The 17,659-nt window shown below is 45.5% G+C and overlaps 1 protein-coding gene across 1 annotated transcript in view; it reads left to right on the plus strand.

Moving 5' to 3' along the window:
* Positions 1 to 17,659, plus strand: part of FHIP2A (FHF complex subunit HOOK interacting protein 2A) — a 359,146-nt gene that overhangs the window by 175,602 nt on the left and 165,885 nt on the right. The window contains exon 12 of the mRNA XM_078643886.1: positions 9,230 to 9,373. Coding sequence (XP_078500012.1) covers positions 9,230 to 9,373 — 144 coding nt within the window. The remainder of the gene's footprint in view (positions 1 to 9,229; positions 9,374 to 17,659) is intronic.

Genomic DNA, 17,659 nt, shown 5'->3' on the forward strand with positions numbered 1-17,659 from the left:
AGATTGGTGGAGCCCGGAGGACGTACGAGCCGCCACGAATCAGGAGAGTTGTGGCTCCTAGTGGTACGTGACGGGACAAGGGCTTAGGGAAGGGGTGGGGTGTTGTTAGAAAGGGAAGGGTGGGTGTTGTGTTGAATTGCGGCACCTGATACTCCACTCCCCTTTTGCCTCACTTCTAATCCTTGACACGGCCGCAATTCTAATCCTTGACACGGCCGCAATCCTAATCCTTGATACGCCGCATTAGTGGTACAGTGTCTCCGACTTGTGAATCTGACCCAGCCTTGTAAACCTGTCTCATGCAGAGTGTCGTTTTTCTTCCTTTAACCCGCTTTTGCCCCTTTTTCTTTTAACCTTGACTGGCTGTTCAAGAGGCCGTTTTCACATAGTCAACCCCGTCCCCCCCCCACTACCCTGGTTATGGTGACGGTGATCCTAAGTAGAAAGTAAAGATTCTTAAGCCACTCTCTTTCTGTTTGAGGTACTCCTGGAACCGGGTGACACCCAGAAACCCGTAATAGGTTTCCGACGAAAGAACAGACGTCCAGGAACCGTAGAAGACCACCGGTCATCCACGACCCGCACCCAGAGATTCTCTAGACACGTTGCACCTTCGCTCTAGTTGTAACACTTCTAATTCCAAATAAAACCTCACTATTCACCCTCTAAGGCCTCCCCGCTTCTGCTTCCGACCATCCTTCCGACATTCACACAGTGCACGCTAATCTCCAAAGTACAGGAGACTTTTTACCTCCCGATAAGGAGAATAAAAAAGATCGACGCAGTAGGTAAAAGAGTGGCAGAACAATCCGCTACATACTGGCAAATTACCAGCTCAGTGGACCTTCTCGACAAGTATTAGACAAAAGGGCACACTGAATAAAATGGAAGAACTACTACAACACATCCCCACACACTACAAACTGTGTGGTCAGGAGATTGTGGCTGAAGTCCAAACTGTATACAGCACCACAATCCGCTGCACTCTCAAAGCAGCAAATACTGCGGCCAAAGGTCTTAACATCAGCATCCAAAGGTCTTACCATCAGCATCCTGGTCTGCCATCATGCCTGTCTCCGTGTCTCTGGTTTGAAGCCAGAAATCCAACAGAATCTGTTATACCTGTTCCACGGAAAATATCTGTTCGAACTGCAGGTGGATCATATGCTTGAGAAACTAAAATGGGACATAAATACTGCCAAGGAGATGGGAGCTCTTCAGGTGCCCTTACCACAAGGATCCGTCCGTTTGGAGGTTTCAGTTCAGGGGTGGTAGTAAATTCATATCCCTATTTCCTACCTAAAGCAGCAGCAATACCACCCGCAGTCCACACGGGTGACTACAAAGGCAGAAGCAAAATAGACATAGCCAAGGGTGCATCCCCCACCAAGCAGTGACTCCTTTTCACTCCCTCTCATGATCACACTGCACCTGTTGGGGGTAGACGACAGGGGTATCCTCTGGATTGGGAAGTTATCTGCTCCGATCAGTGGGTACTTTCCATCATACTTCACTGTTACTGACTGAAACTCATTGCAACCCCACCAAACAATCCACCCTCACACATCCTCCCTGCACAGACCCTCCCTGCAGAACATCAACACCTTCTTCAAGAAGAGGTCTAGGCACTTATCCTCAAGGGCGCGATAGAACCAGTACCATTGCAACACCAACACAGGGGAGTCTACTCTCTCTTTCCTCGGCCGCAACAAGACGTATCTCTAAAGCCAGTCCTTGATCTTAGGTCCCTCAACAATTACATCCTCTCAGAACACTTCCATATTGTCACTGTGCAGGATGCCATCCCTCTTCTACCGAAAAAACACCACTGGATCTGGGCTTTAAATAGCACAGCTTAGCCACAAGCTACTGATAATCAACATGAACTGCTAGTGCTAGTCGATTCAACACAACAACCTTTGTACCATAAACATTGGAATCAAACCTAATGTTTTTTGATTTTTATTTTCTTTTTAATTCATTTATTTTATTCAAAATTTCTTTTATCGCATATTATTTTTGCATTTCACATATTATTCAAAACTTTTTGACCTTATGTTCAAAACCTAAACATTAATACAATCAAAGCAAAAAACGAGTTATTAACAAAGTCACTCAAACTCACAACCATACTCCACTCATACTCTTACAGATAAAAACAGGCTGGAAATATAATGTTCACAGCAAAGCCATATAACATAAGAAAAGATTCAAAATTATACTGCAGTCTTTTTAATCCTATTTGATCTCTTCAATGGCTAACACAGTCTACGCGTTTCGAACTCAGAGCTAATTGGCGAGTTCTCATCAGGACGGTAGTCTGTAGAAAAGGGAGGAAGAGAACCTTGTTTTAGAAACCAGTGTTGTTTTGATGTTATACAAGCTGCACACTGTCACCACTATCTACTTCCTAGTCTTACCTCTTATCAAAGAGAGCCTGGGGCGCTGATTACCCGACGTGGAACCACTTCAAAAAGTAACCTAATGCACCAGAGGGACACGGAGCAAAAAACACAGGATCTGCTTGACTCGATTGTTATCTCAACTCATTCATACCATTGTGCACATGTGCCACTTACTTATACTCGAGAAGTGGGGGTTTAGGTCTCTGTACTCAATCTCTGTGCTCAATGCAACCTAAAGTGATAACAGAGAAACAGGGGACTCGTTGAGGGTTAAGATATAACAGTCCTGTGACACAGTCTTTCCGATGACATTCATCCAATGTACCTAGGTCTTGGCCGCGTGGTCGCTCGCTTTTGGTTTTTCGAGGTCCAGTGCCCGCCTAAATGGAAAATCGTCACATGCCAAGAAGTTAATATTAGGGGGACCCAGCATATGTGCGAAGCTCATTCAGTTCAGGCTCCGATAGTTACCTTGGCAGGTCGGGGCAACGGGCGTTCGCTTCGTTCTTCCTCGATGTGCGTGCCGCGGTTAGTGTGGCGTCCGCTTCCGGGAATCCCGAGGATCATGGGAATTGTAGTCGTGCGCCGGGGTAGTTGCTTAAATCCGCCCTGATTTCCCTAAATTCCTTCTTGAACAGCCTTTGTGTCAATTATCTTTCGACGAATTCATTTGAAAAAAACGTTTGGTCACAGAAAATGTGTCTCCATTTATCTAATCGCATAGTGTTTAGTTTGTAATATCTAAAATCAAGTCTTGAAAAATAGTGCGTGTCATAGACGTAATTATAATTGTGGCGGTGTTTAATCGCAATGATCTGTTTAGTCTAAGGTGGAGCATCTCATATCAGATCCGGCCTTTGTATTGATGTAGTCCTCGTTAAATGAGTGTGCTCGCCATGTTGGTTCAGGGAGCTGTCATACCTATGACGATTTCTGTGTACCTGTGATGTCTCATGATGTTTGGGAGTGTATTAACCACCTCTATGCTCCTTAAATGTCCCGTCCCGCTGGTTGACTAGGTGAATGGTTCCAACCCTAGTTTGAATAATTCAGTGGTTTGTTGAGCCCATCAGTTGTTTGGGAGTGTATTGACCACCTCTATGCTCCTAAAATGTCCCGTCCCACTGGTTGACTAGGTGAATGGTTTCTACCCAAGTTTGAATAATTCAGTAAGGCAAATATATGATAGCTTTCGATCTAAAGAATGCCTACGTTCTTACACCCACTCATTGACGCTACTGTGATTCTTGGTATATGGTCAGCATTATCAGTGCAACGTTTTACCCTATTGTGTCACCACTGCCCCCAGAGTGCTCACGCAGTGCCTGGATGTTGTAGTCGCCAACCTCAGACAGGGTGGCATTTATGTGTTCCCGTACTTGGATGATTGGTTGATGAAGAGTGCATGCATGCAAGCAGCTCTTCCTTTCCCATACCCAGTGAACTATGAACCTCTTCAGTGCTAATGACAAGGGTAACTCGTCATGGAGTTTCCATTGATTTCAATGGAAATTCAATGGTCCTCCTAGCACACCCCTTAGCATCCAAGTGGTTAACCTCCTTCACAAACAGGGGGGCTTCACAATAATCACTGCCAATTTCCACCTGCATCTTCTGCAGATTTTGTCTTTTCTAGGAACCATTCTAAACACACTTACTGGCAAAGCTTACTGCAGTCGAGAATCATCAAACGGCTGTCAGAAAACCTATCTGCTTTCGAGGCATGGTGGCCATTGCCATTGTTCCATCTACACATGCACCAGCTGCAATACTGCTTCTGAACGCAATGGTCACAAGCAGATGGTCATTGATAGGATCTAGTGTAGATATGAGCCAGGACCCATCACACTCTGCAGTGGGGGAATACCAACAAGGTGTTTCATGAGGAGCCCTTCACTGACCCAATTCCACAGGTGCCCATGAAAACGGATGCATCTTTCTCAGGTGGAGAGCGCATCTTCAGCATCTGAAAGTTCAAGACATGTGGTCGCCGCAGCAGTGGGCTTTCACATCAACTACTTTAAGCTGCTGGACATCCAATGAGTGCTCAAAAGACATTCTTCAAGTAGATTCCACACAAAGTAAACCTCATAAAAACAGACTTGACCGCCACAAATTACTTCCCAAAACAAGACAGCACTCTCGAACCACAAATAACTGCACTAGCGCCGAGCATTTGGCATTGGGTTATTTACTATTGGATACACCTCCTGGTGGAGCACCTTCCAGGAGTGGACCACAGTGTTGCAGAGCGGCTTATCAGGATGCAGCAACAGGTCCACAAGTGAGAATGCCACCCACAAGTCCTACTCCCATACCACCCAAAATGCCACAGTTCACCTCCATGTTTCTAACATCTATGGGGATGCTCCTGTTGAGGCAAGGAGGGATGGGATCGAAACTATATATACTACATGTGTTGTATGTAAAGTTCGCCTCCAGACTCCCACAGTTCATAGGCAATGCATTATGGATAAACTGTTCAGGGATATTTGCCTGTGCTTTTATGCCTCTCCTACTCCTTACTTATGTAATCCTTAAGTTGCAGCAAACCTCTCTCACTCTCATCCTGGTTGCTTCCACTTGAGCCAGGCAACCATGGTTCTTCACCCTACTAGAAATGTCAGTGATTCCCTGTGAGAAGCTTCCAAGCAGCCGGGACAAAGTCAGGCACCCCAATACCAAGCCGAGAAATCTAGCGATCTGGCTCCTGAGGGCATCAAATTTGGCTACCTCAGCCTCCTTTAAGAGTGCATGCCCATCCACTAGGCAGGCCTGCTATGTTTCCAGCTGCATTGCTAAAGCTATAGACCCACTTAAGCCTCCAGTCCAAGACCTCATGTGTTACTTTCTGCATTTACAAAATAGGGCCATACATCTCCATCTGGCTGCTATAGCTGCCTTCATGTAGAACTGGGAACAGACTTCCTTGTTCAGGATATCTGTAGTCAAGTTCTTAATGGAGGATCTCAAATGTATTATACTTCCGAGAGTACCCTTTCCCCAATTTGGAGCATTAATATTATCCTTACCAGACTTTTGTGCCCTTCTATCAAACCTTTACATTTGTGTCCCTTACAATTCCTCTTTGTTACTATCACATCCTTACACTGTGTTAGTGAGGTGCTGGCCATCCATGTTCATAAGGACAGGTTTGTCCTTGGAACCAATCCCAAGTTCCTTCCAAAGGTGGTGTCTCCCTTCCGCCTTAACAAAACCATTGAGCTTCCAATCTTCTCCCACAACCGGACTCGTTACTGGTGCCTTCATGTACTACATGAATAGAACAAAGCCCTTTCACAAAACTGAGCAGTTGTTAGTCACCTTTTCCAAATTGCACAAAGATTCTGCTGTTTCAAAGGCGAGCATAGCACGATGGCTTGTCAAACACAATTCTGCCTGTCTCGCTCAGGCAACATTCCATTCGCAAAAAAGTATCCTTATGGCCTTCTTATGCAGGCCTTCTTATGTAACATACTCATAGCTGACATCTGTAGAGCAGCTATCTGATCTACTCCACATACATTCACTAAATGCTATTATGTGGATGTCTTATCATGCCAACTTCCACAAATTGGCAAGGCTGTCTAAAGAACTCTTCTTTAATCTCCTGCAACGGCCCTCAGCCAGCCACCCCTTATGAGAAAACTTCCTTACAGTCTATGCAGCCATACATACTATGAACGGGACACGTTACTTACCTTGTAAGCATCTGTTCGTAGCATGAAGTGCTGTGGATTAGAAGCAGCCACCCGCCTCCCCGAAAGCCTTCGGTTGTTGCAAATACACAAAGTTATCAAGCTGCTAAATATCTTACTTTCTGCATTGTCAATATGCTTTCTATGCTTTCTATCTTACTCTCTATTTTCCTGCTTATCCACTATGCAGCAAATAATCTAACAATGGAGCCTGTGCCCATGCACATTACCAGCCAAAGCAGGAGTCATTATACTTCATAACTCTGTAGATGTCTTCGAAGGAAAACAACTTGCAAATGGCTGAGCCCTTAACTAGATGGCAGCAGTGTGCAAACATGGGAATTTACAGCACTACATGCTACCAAGGGATGATTAAAAGGTAAGTAACCTATTCCTTTTAGCATATTTCACCACCTCAGCTGAAGGGACTGGATTTTATCCGTAACAGCGTCAGTAGGCAGGCATGGGCAAGACATGGATACTAAGGACATGCTAATCTTTTCATCCAGTTTGCCCCTCCTTATCTGGCATCATGTTTCTATTTTTTTCCCCTATTACTGATGGTACATACATTGCTCTCACAATATTTTAAATGACTGCATACGATCTAGTTATTAGCAATCTGGTGTAAGTTGATTTAATGTGATCAATTTGGTTTTGCTTTTCTCATATCCAAATGCAAGTGTGGAATGCTGGAATGAATGGCAGCCAGAAGTGGTTTCCCAGGCTGGATTCTAGTCTGTTTTTTGGGCAATTGTGCTTCTTAAGACAGGTAGCAAATCAGCATCAGTCTTGCACCTTTTGGAACCGCTTCCAATCAACATATCAATGGAGAGGATGTAGCCTTACGGCTAGAGCGGTCGACCTCGAAGTTGGGGAACAGGGTTCGATTTTCGGCATCGGCGCTCAACATCCTGTGATTCTGGGCAAATCACTTAATCTCCCCTTGACTAACAAAAATGAATGTGTCCATCTGTAACAAAACTGGTGCTCAAGTAAAGCGCTCCTATACCAGATAGCCTCTGGTCTAGTTCGCACTATATAAAACTAAAAAAAATATATGTTACTGAGTTTGCATGGTGTAGAAAGTGTTTCATGCAAATTGGTTCACTTAAGGGACTAGGAAAAGGCAGGCTTCAATGGCCATTCCCCGATTTCATACCTCATTAGGGTCAAGTCTGTTCCAGAGTATGGTCTTGCTAAAAAAAGAAAAACATACTAGCAGAAAAGTGTAATTTGATGACTCGTAGTTTGTTATGAAGACTGCTCTTTGGTCATTTCATCATGTTCTTTGACACTTTGAAACTGTTCAAAACAAGCATGGTCTATACTGATGTTGTTTGTTATCAAAATGTTATGTTGTCCTGCAAGCCTCATTGAAACATTAGATACAATTATTATTATACTCCTTTGTAGTGTGCAACAAATCATCCCCAGGGGGATCTCTGTGCCAGAGTAGCAGTCACCTAAAAAGAAACCGAATGTTAAAACAGCCAAGTCTTGAGCAGTTTCTTAAATTGAGACAAGTTGAAACAGTCCCATATCTCATCAGGGAGACTGTTCCAAAGGGTGAGGGCTGGATGAGTAAAGGCACAACTGCCTATTTTGGCTTTCCTAATTCTTCGCGTGCAGAGCAAGTTGCGATTGCTAGATCTCACCTGACGCATGGGTTGATACAACTTCAGTTTCTTCTTAAGGTAAGCAGGGCCGGTCCCCTGAATGGACTTAAAAACAGTAAATAGAAGCATGAAAGCTGCTAGCTTTCTAATAGGAAGCCAGTGCAGTTGACGTAGGAGAGTTAGAGATGGGGTATGTACCGGTTTATTGAGGGCAAGGCGGGTTGCAGTGTTTGAACCACCTGTAATTTTGATAATAGGTCTTCTCTGATTCCGACTAGTAGAGAGTTACCATAATCTAGTCTACTAACCAAGAGCGACTGGATGAGAGTTTCCCTTGCCATGAGAGGGATCCAAGGGAAGATCTTTCTTAACATCCGCATTATTCCGAAGCAGGTACCTTACAACATCTTCACATGTTCCTCCATAGATAAATTGATGTCAATTCTGATGCCTAAATTCTTTGCCCATTTTTTGGGTGACTGGGTCACCCCTAGTTCTGATGGCCACCATTCTGGAGTCCACAATTCCTCTGCTTTACCAAACAGCAGTATCTCTTTTTTGATGGAATTGAGCTGAAGAAAGTTCTTCTTCATCCATATGGCTATGTTTTACACACCGTTTTTAAACTTAGCTTTGGTCACTGCCGGGTCTGACTCTTTGGGGACAATCACCTGCGTGTCGCCAGCGTACGAAATGGTTTCGAACCCACAGCATCTTATAATTGCGGCCAACTGGGCTACATATATATTAAACAAGGTGGGACTTTTCCACCCGCGTGCTCTGAGACACAAAGGAATCCAGCTGGATACATTGTGTTCTGTCGGTCAGAAAACTTTGTATCCATTTAAATGCCATGCCTCTGACTCCAATCTCTCGTAGCTTATCCAGAAGGATGCGATGAGAGATGGTGTTAAAGGCTGCCGACAGATCAAGGAGAACTAGCATCGAAGGGGTCCCCTTGTCCAGTGACATCCTTATAGAGTCGGTGACTTCCAACAATGCGGACTCCGTGCTATAACAAGCACGAAATCCCGACTGGGACGAGTCGAATAGGTTATTCTGTTCCAAATAACTAGAGAGATGACGATTGATTAATGTTTCCAAGATCTTTGAGCTACAAGGGAGGCGAAATATCAGCCTATAATTTTGTAGATCAGTTGGAACTAACACAAGGACAGAACTTTCCGTAAGAGGAATTATGATGTATATATGTATGTGACACTACCACAGTGAGTGAAGCTGTTTGCTTTTGTCAGTGTAAAAAATAAACTTATTTTGAATAATTTTTCATATCTTATAATTGACAATGGGCTTCCTTCAATCTGTTCAAAAAGTAGGTAAACCTGCATCCCGTTAATTTTTCAGCTGTGATATGTATTGTTCTGTGTGTTGCTTGTTTTTGCATACCATTAGATGTGAAATTTGCTTCATTTAAATTAAGAAAAGAGAGTTTAGTTAAAGATGTAGGAAAATCTAATTAATTTGTTTCTTTTCAATATCTGCCTAGGGATCTCGAAGAGGATCCAATATTCACGGACATTTCACAAGATAATATGTTGTCAAATCAGGAGTGGCTAAGCAGCTCACCGCCTACCACACCAGATCACCATAAAAATGACGGCAAGACAGAGGTGCATAAAATAGTAAATAGGTAAGAAGGGTATGGGCTGGAATTGCTGCTTTCCTTCATCAGATATATCCCTGTGTATATCCTTTCCTGATTGGTCAATTCAGTTTTTCCCCCCATAAAGCGTGTGCTACAGTTTGAAACCCCAAGGCACTGGGAGTAAGAAAAGACACAAGTGAAAGACTTGGCAATGATGCAGAAAGCTTAGTAAACAAACATATAAACTTAATCTCAGTAGACCAATGGACTGTTAAGCTCCCCAATTCATATGACCTGAAATTCCAGAAGTGTGGGACCAGGCATGACTTCCACCTCCTTTAGAGTGCAGCCTATAATTATAGATCCTGGTTAAAGATCATGGTTGCATGAATATTTACTACCTAACTAGAAGCAGTATGAATAGGGTTTGTGGACCTTTTAACAATGGTTACATTTTTACTCTTAAAAAAGAATACCTGGCAAGACAGCAAACGACCTAGGTAGTCGGGATTGCCAATTTCCAGAATTTTGTTACCTGCTGATAACTCCATGGGACTTCCATTAAATCATGGAGTACATTAAAGTGGCTCTCTTCGGAGGTTATGAGTGAGAGTTCCACACTTACTGTGTTTTTCTCAGGGAGAATATTACAAAGAATGCATATGTAGATATTGCAGGTTTGGACAACTGACATTGTGTGGTGCCACAGTTACGTCTGTGTTCAACAAGATGCCTCTCTACGTCTTGATTAGTGGGCAAAGACATTTACCAAAATGTGAAAATAATAGAATCTGTCTTGTTAGTCACTTTCGAAAGACCTTCAAAATACGCGGTGTGGGCAGACTAAAAAAATTCGAGGGAAATTATACCACCTTAGCTGCTTGTATCTTCCTTGGATTTCAAAACTCAAACTGCCAGTCAGAATAGTGTAAAAACTGGAACTCATTCTATTTGGCTGAATTTGCTGTAACTATTATTTTGTCACCTTTCTGGCAACTAGAATTGGTTACTATGCATATACCATTCTTATTGGCTTCGAGCTGTCGATTGACCCTATCATCTGCCTTGTCCATGTGCTCAGGCTTTGTCCATGACAGGATGAGTGGGCTGGCAAGGTCGCAGCAGATTCTGCTACCACCTAATGTTTTGCACACATTTGAAGGAGCAGGCACCAGGAATGGGGGGATTCACTTGTAATTATCTTCTGCATACCTCGTTGCTTCACCGTAGCCCTACATTTATGTATTAATTAGAAGTGCTACTAGTAACATTGCATGGGAAGTCTTGGTCTTTCATGTTTATTATTAAAAGCTGTACTTAGCTTTCCTGAAATTTACTTTGCCAGCATGGATCTTCTGTTAACCCTTTGTTGCAGTATTTTGCAGCTTTGAACTGATTGTTCAGACACCTCTAAATCTTCGTTTGTGTTCCATCAGCCTGTTTGTATATCATTAGACCATTCTTGTTTCTAATTTTCAAGGCAGTCTTGTATATGTTTTGCCAACAGATGAGTTGTGTTGTGTTTCACAAATTTGGATCTTGCCTGTTTATGAAACCAACACAGGTTGTCACATGAAGTGCTAGTTTTTGTACAGTGGATGGAAAAGTATGATTTGAAAATCTTCTGTGTCAGATACCAATGTCGATTCACAATTTAATAATCCTCTGAATCAAATACTGCTGACCTGTGAAAGAATGGAAGACCCTCATTGTCCTTTATGGTATTATGTGCTTTGACACTGTAGCTGAAATATTGCTTTCCTTGGATGTTAGGAAGTACCCGAGGTGTACCAGAGTACATTATTATCCACATTTTTAATCACCTTTACTAGAATACTAGCCAGATTGGCTGTGAAGGTGACCGTAATTAATTAGAGAAGTTGATGATGTATGCAATTGATTGGTTCGGCACAAGTGTGCAGGTATTTAGAAGGTTAGTAGGAGTTTAATTCTGGCAGTAAAGTTTTGTTCTTTCTATCATTTTAAGACTGCTGATACGAGATTAAACATAGACAACTTTGTATAGGTTTTCCTGTTGGCTGCCCTTGACTAGACTGGAAAGAAATCTATTTTTTTTATTATTTTTACGGGGCATGGCCAATCCGGCAACCAAGATGGCCCCCAACAGTTAAGCTTGTGGGTGACTACTGGAGGGCTAAATTGATTCAGCTCTCTGTGATGATAGGGACAGACTTGATTCCAGATCCACTGCTAGCTTTGCTGGGGTATATCGCTGATGTGCCGCCTAGGGTGTGTAGATTCATGGCTATAGTGCTATTAATAGCTAAACAAGAGATTGCTCTACACTGGTGCAGTAGGCGCTGTCCTTCCATTCCTGACTAGCTGCGCAGTATAACGTATTGTGATTTGGCAGCCCCTTAGAGACCACCTTTTACAACACAAGAGTCATGACTGACTGAAATGTATGACACCACATGCTTTAGAAGTTCATCCGCCCATAATATTTGGTCACCGTGTTACTACCAGATGCTGTCTTTTGTGTTCTCTCTTTGCTGACTGTACCGATTGCCATACCAACGTCTTAATGTGTCTGCTGTTTGTTTTCCCCCGATGATTGACTACTAACCATTGTTCTGAATTTTTAAAGATTTTTGTTAAAGATTGTATGAAGCTTTTTGTTTGTTTTCCCCTCTTTGTCATTATGAGTAGTGTCTTTTTTCAGGTTAGTAGCTCAGGGGAAAACCAGCTCAAATTTGTTCTTTGGGAGCCCACATTTTGGCTGTAGGAGACTAAACATATGCATAATGTTTGAAGTTGAAGTTCAAACTGTCTCCTAGTTTCCAATGTACTGTCTTAAGAAATTATATGAAATCGCTCTGTGAGCTTCCTTCTGCTTTTTTAGTCTCTTCTCATCCTCCTTCAGATGTCTGTTAAAGGGTTGTGTGATAATAATAGGGCATATGTTTACATACATTTGGTTTTGCAGCGTGAATCTTTCTAGATTCACTATGCTGTGCATATTCCGCAATCTGGTGGTTGGGTCCAGAATCGTAGTATTTTTTCTCTTTTTTTTTGTCGTAGCCCAGGTGGGCGTCGACGTGCCACCATTTGGTGTACCTTCGGTGACGTCGGCGTGCTTCCGGCGGAAGCTACCACCCTTGGGCGCCATCTTCAGATTCTTTTTTCCGCCGTTGGGTCTGGATCGTCGCGTGAAGCTCCAGATGTTTTGGAGGAGAAAAGGAGGAAATACAGCAACTCTTCAACGGTAAAGACCTGAAGATCGGGAGAAGAGGACCATCAGAGAAGAGACGACGAAGAAAGGAAAAAACTTCGAGATCTTCGACGTCCTTGGAGGAATGCGCACACAGGGGGCCCCCTGAGCGCAGGGATGCACAAGACACCCTTTAAATTCTGCAAAAACTGCCACCACAAGTTCGCGCAGAAGGACCAGCACCCGGTCTGCAACCTCTGCCTGCCAATCGACCACGAGAGCAGAGACTGCAACGCCTGCTCCGTCTTCAAGCCGAAGACACTCCGAGTTCGAGAGAGACAGAGGACAGCTCACCACACGATGCAGGGCAAGGGCCAGGCCCCGACGCTTTACGAACTGGGCCTCTCCACCGACGACGAGGACAACATCACTGAAGGTCCAGATGACTTCACGGTCGCAGAGACCGATAAGAAAACGCCTGACAAGGTAGGAGAGTCTACGACCCCGAAAAACCCCACAGGGTCTCAAAAGCCAGAGGCAGACTCTCGAAAGTCAGAGCCCAGAGCCTCGAAAGGAGCACCGGCGCCGAAAACTTCGACGACCGAAGCTGCATCCTCCGAAAAAGAGCCCAGCGGATCCTTCGAGAAGGACTCAGGGAGGCCGAAGACCAGCGAAAAGCAAAGGTCATCGAAGCAAGCCCCCGAAAAAGGGCCTTCGACTTCGAAGGAAAAGGAGCCGAAGAAAGTTTTGACGTCGACGCCGCCAAAAAGAGCAGCCGAAACGCTCGACGACGAGCAGGCCGCAGAGATGCAGAGAAAGAAAAGAAGGCTCGAGGACGAAATGGAGAACATCCTTCAGAGAAAGAAGGACTTCGATGAAAAGATGAGAAGTTACAGGATCCCCTCGAAGCCTGCACCGGCCGTCGCTGAGGTACAGGAGCACGAGGAGTTCGACGTCGAAGAGACGCCGAAAACCCCGGATCCATCGGAGCACGAAGAGGAAGAAGACCTCTACTACACAGAAGGGGACTACGGGGAGCAGCAGTCAAGCTACGGCTCAGGTTCCTCGACGGCCCAAGACCAGGAATGGCAGGACATCGAGGCCGAAAACCCGGAAGAGGCTGTGGAAACATACCCCTCGAGGCCTTCGCCACCGGATGACATTGGGGCATACAATGAGATGGTCAGGAAGGCGGCAGCAGCTTATGGAGTTAAGCTGGACGAGGAGAAGCCAAAAGCAGATTTCCTGCTGGAGACATTGCTCCCCATACAGACAAGAAGCCAGTTCTTGCCCATGCTCAAGAGTATCACAGACCAGGGGAAGGAAGCCTTCAAGGACCCGGCTACATGCAGATCAGTAACGCCGAGGACGGAGAAGAAATACAAATTCTCCTCCCAGGACCCAGCTTACATCAAGGGATCCAGAAAAGAGGGTGGTGATGAACAGAGTGCCTGAATTAAGCAGACCACTCTTACCCAGTCCAAAGATCAGGGCTTGATCCATCACCGTTTTTTAGCTCACTGCACCATCCCAGCTCAGAACTTGGCTATATGCAAATTAGTCTGTTCCTGTCCCAGTGCATGATGGGAACAGGGCAAACCAAACTACCAAGCCAATTCTTATACTGGGAAGGAAACAAGCTTCCGGGGACCGGTTTCTGCCATTTCAGGCGTCGTCGGCCCGGCTTGCTTGAATCCTCATGGTGCAATGAGCAAGGGACTCGCATCTGAGTATACCCTTCCACGCTTATGGTGGACAAAATGATTCAGAGAAGGGGGTGGTGATGAACAGAGTTCCTGAATTAAGCAGACCACTCTTACCCAGTCCAAAGTTCAGGGCTTGATCCATCACCGTTTTTTAGCTCACTGCACCATCCCAGCTCAGAACTTGGCTATATGCAAATTAGTCTGTTCCTGTCCCAGTGCATGATGGGAACAGGGCAAACCAAACTACCAAGCCAATTCTTATACTGGGAAGGAAACAAGCTTCCGGGGACCGGTTTCTGCCATTTCAGGCGTCTTCGGCCCGGCTTGCTTGAATCCTGATGGTGCAATGAGCAAGGGACTCACATCTGAGTATACCCTTCCACGCTTATGGTGGACAAAATGATTCAGAAAAGGGGGTGGTGATGAACAGAGTGCCTGAATTAAGCAGACCACTCTTACCCAGTCCAAAGATCAGGGCTTGATCCATCACTGTTTTTTAGCTCACTGCACCATCCCAGCTCAGAACTTGGCTATATGCAAATTAGTCTGTTCCTGTCCCAGTGCATGATGGGAACAGGGCAAACCAAACTACCAAGCCAATTCTTATACTGGGAAGGAAACAAGCTTCCGGGGACCGGTTTCTGCCATTTCAGGCGTCGTCGGCCCGGCTTGCTTGAATCCTCATGGTGCAATGAGCAAGGGACTCGCATCTGAGTATACCCTTCCACGCTTATGGTGGACAAAATGATTCAGAGAAGGGGGTGGTGATGAACAGAGTTCCTGAATTAAGCAGACCACTCTTACCCAGTCCAAAGTTCAGGGCTTGATCCATCACCGTTTTTTAGCTCACTGCACCATCCCAGCTCAGAACTTGGCTATATGCAAATTAGTCTGTTCCTGTCCCAGTGCATGATGGGAACAGGGCAAACCAAACTACCAAGCCAATTCTTATACTGGGAAGGAAACAAGCTTCCGGGGACCGGTTTCTGCCATTTCAGGCGTCTTCGGCCCGGCTTGCTTGAATCCTGATGGTGCAATGAGCAAGGGACTCACATCTGAGTATACCCTTCCACGCTTATGGTGGACAAAATGATTCAGAAAAGGGGGTGGTGATGAACAGAGTGCCTAAATTAAGCAGACCACTCTTACCCAGTCCAAAGATCAGGGCTTGATCCATCACCGTTTTTTAGCTCACTGCACCATCCCAGCTCAGAACTTGGCTATATGCAAATTAGTCTGTTCCTGTCCCAGTGCATGATGGGAACAGGGCAAACCAAACTACCAAGCCAATTCTTATACTGGGAAGGAAACAAGCTTCCGGGGACCGGTTTCTGCCATTTCAGGCGTCGTCGGCCCGGCTTGCTTGAATCCTCATGGTGCAATGAGCAAGGGACTCGCATCTGAGTATACCCTTCCACGCTTATGGTGGACAAAATGATTCAGAAAAGGGGGTGGTGATGAACAGAGTGCCTGAATTAAGCAGACCACTCTTACCCAGTCCAAAGATCAGGGCTTGATCCATCACCGTTTTTTAGCTCACTGCACCATCCCAGCTCAGAACTTGGCTGTATGCAAATTAGTCTGTTCCTGTCCCAGTGCATGATGGGAACAGGGCAAACCAAACTACCAAGCCAATTCTTATACTGGGAAGGAAACAAGCTTCCGGGGACCGGTTTCTGCCATTTCAGGCGTCGTCGGCCCGGCTTGCTTGAATCCTTATGGTGAAATTACATCAAGGGATCCGTCACAGCAGATTCAATAATCGCTGCAACGGCCAGAAAAAGGGCAAACGTCCCAACAACATCTGGACCTCCACCTGACAAGGAAAGCAGGAGGATGGATCTAACTGGCAGGAAAATTGAGAGGAACGCCGCAACGCACTGGCGGATGGCGAACTCCAACGCCCTCCTGAATAGACATCAATACCAGCATTGGGATGAGATGGGCCAATTGCCCAAGCACCTCCTGGAACAATACCGTGAGAGGGCATCACACCTTGTGGAAGAGGGGAAAAGCATCGCTAACTCGTGCCTAAAGACAGCCTTGGATGGTGCAGAAACATCCAGCAGACTGATGGCTATAGGCATCACAGAGAGAAGGCAAGCCTGGCTCAGGATCTCAGGCTTCAAGGCTGAGGTGCAGAACAATATCCTGAACACACCCTTCAACGGTGAAACACTGTTCGGAGCCCCAGTTGATGAGAAGCTCACCCAACTGAAGAAGGACAACGAGACGGCAAGGTCCATGGGGGCCCTGCAATTCAGGGGGATGAGGAGGGGCACTCCTACATGGAGGCCGAACGGCAGAGGTGGAAGTCAGCTAGGATATTCACACCAGAGTTTCCTCCAGGGGCAACAGAGTGACAACCAAGGTCACTAGGGCCAGCAGAGGCAAAGCTGGAACTACCAGAGCAGGGGCCAGTCCTTTCGATCAAGAGGAAATGGACGGGGCCAGAGAAGGAGAGGCGGTGAACAACCCCCCTCTAAGTGACTTCACACGGAAAAAGGTGCTCTCCCACTCGAACCCTCCGGGGGAGGAGCACGGGATAACAAAGAGGAGAGGGCTACACGGACAAGACACAAAGGAACATGTGACGCCAGTAGGAGGAAGATTGAGATTTTTTCTCCAGGAGTGGAGAAAAATAACAACAGACAAGTAGATACTCAACATTATGCAGTTCGGATACTGCATAGAGTTGGAAAAGAGACCACCAAACAGAAAGCCCAAGAAAAGAGAGCACTCGGGAAGAGAGCTGCGATTACTGCAAGAGGAAGCTCAAGAACTCCTCCTCAAAGCGGCCATCGAACGGGTCCCTTTCAAAGAACGAAACAAGGGAGTGTACTCAAACTACTTCCTGGTGCCAAAAGTGGACGAAAGTCTAAGACCCATCCTGGACCTACGGTTCCTAAACAAATACGTAAAAACTCAGAAATTCAAAATGACGTCACTACAAGAGGTCATCCCACAGATAAAGGCCGGGGACTTCTTGTCCACCATAGACCTCAAAGATGCGTACCTGCACATCCCCATGAACAGGCAGCACAAGCACATACTAAGATTCACAGTGAACAAGGATCACTACCAATTCACGACCCTGGCATTCGGCCTAAAGTCCGCACCAAGGGTGTTCACCAAATGCCTCGCGGCAGTGGCCGCACATCTAAGAAGAAAGGGGATACACGTGTACCCCTACCTCGACGACTGGTTAGTAAAGGCAAGCTCTTACAGGACATGCAAAGATCATGCAGAACAGGTGACTAGAACGCTAGCAAGCCTGGGTTTCTCCATACACTGGGGAAAATGCTCGATGGAACCAGAGCAAGTGAAAATCTTCCTGGGAGCTCAGATCGACACCGTCCAATGCAGGGTGTTACCCAGCGAAAAGAGAACACTCAGCCTACTGAGGGAGAAACGTCATTACCAGAAGGGGCGAGCTCTGACAGTGAGGACTGT

This window comes from Lissotriton helveticus, chromosome 5_1 (assembly GCF_964261635.1).
Source record: "Lissotriton helveticus chromosome 5_1, aLisHel1.1, whole genome shotgun sequence".
NCBI classification, from domain to species: domain Eukaryota; kingdom Metazoa; phylum Chordata; class Amphibia; order Caudata; family Salamandridae; genus Lissotriton; species Lissotriton helveticus.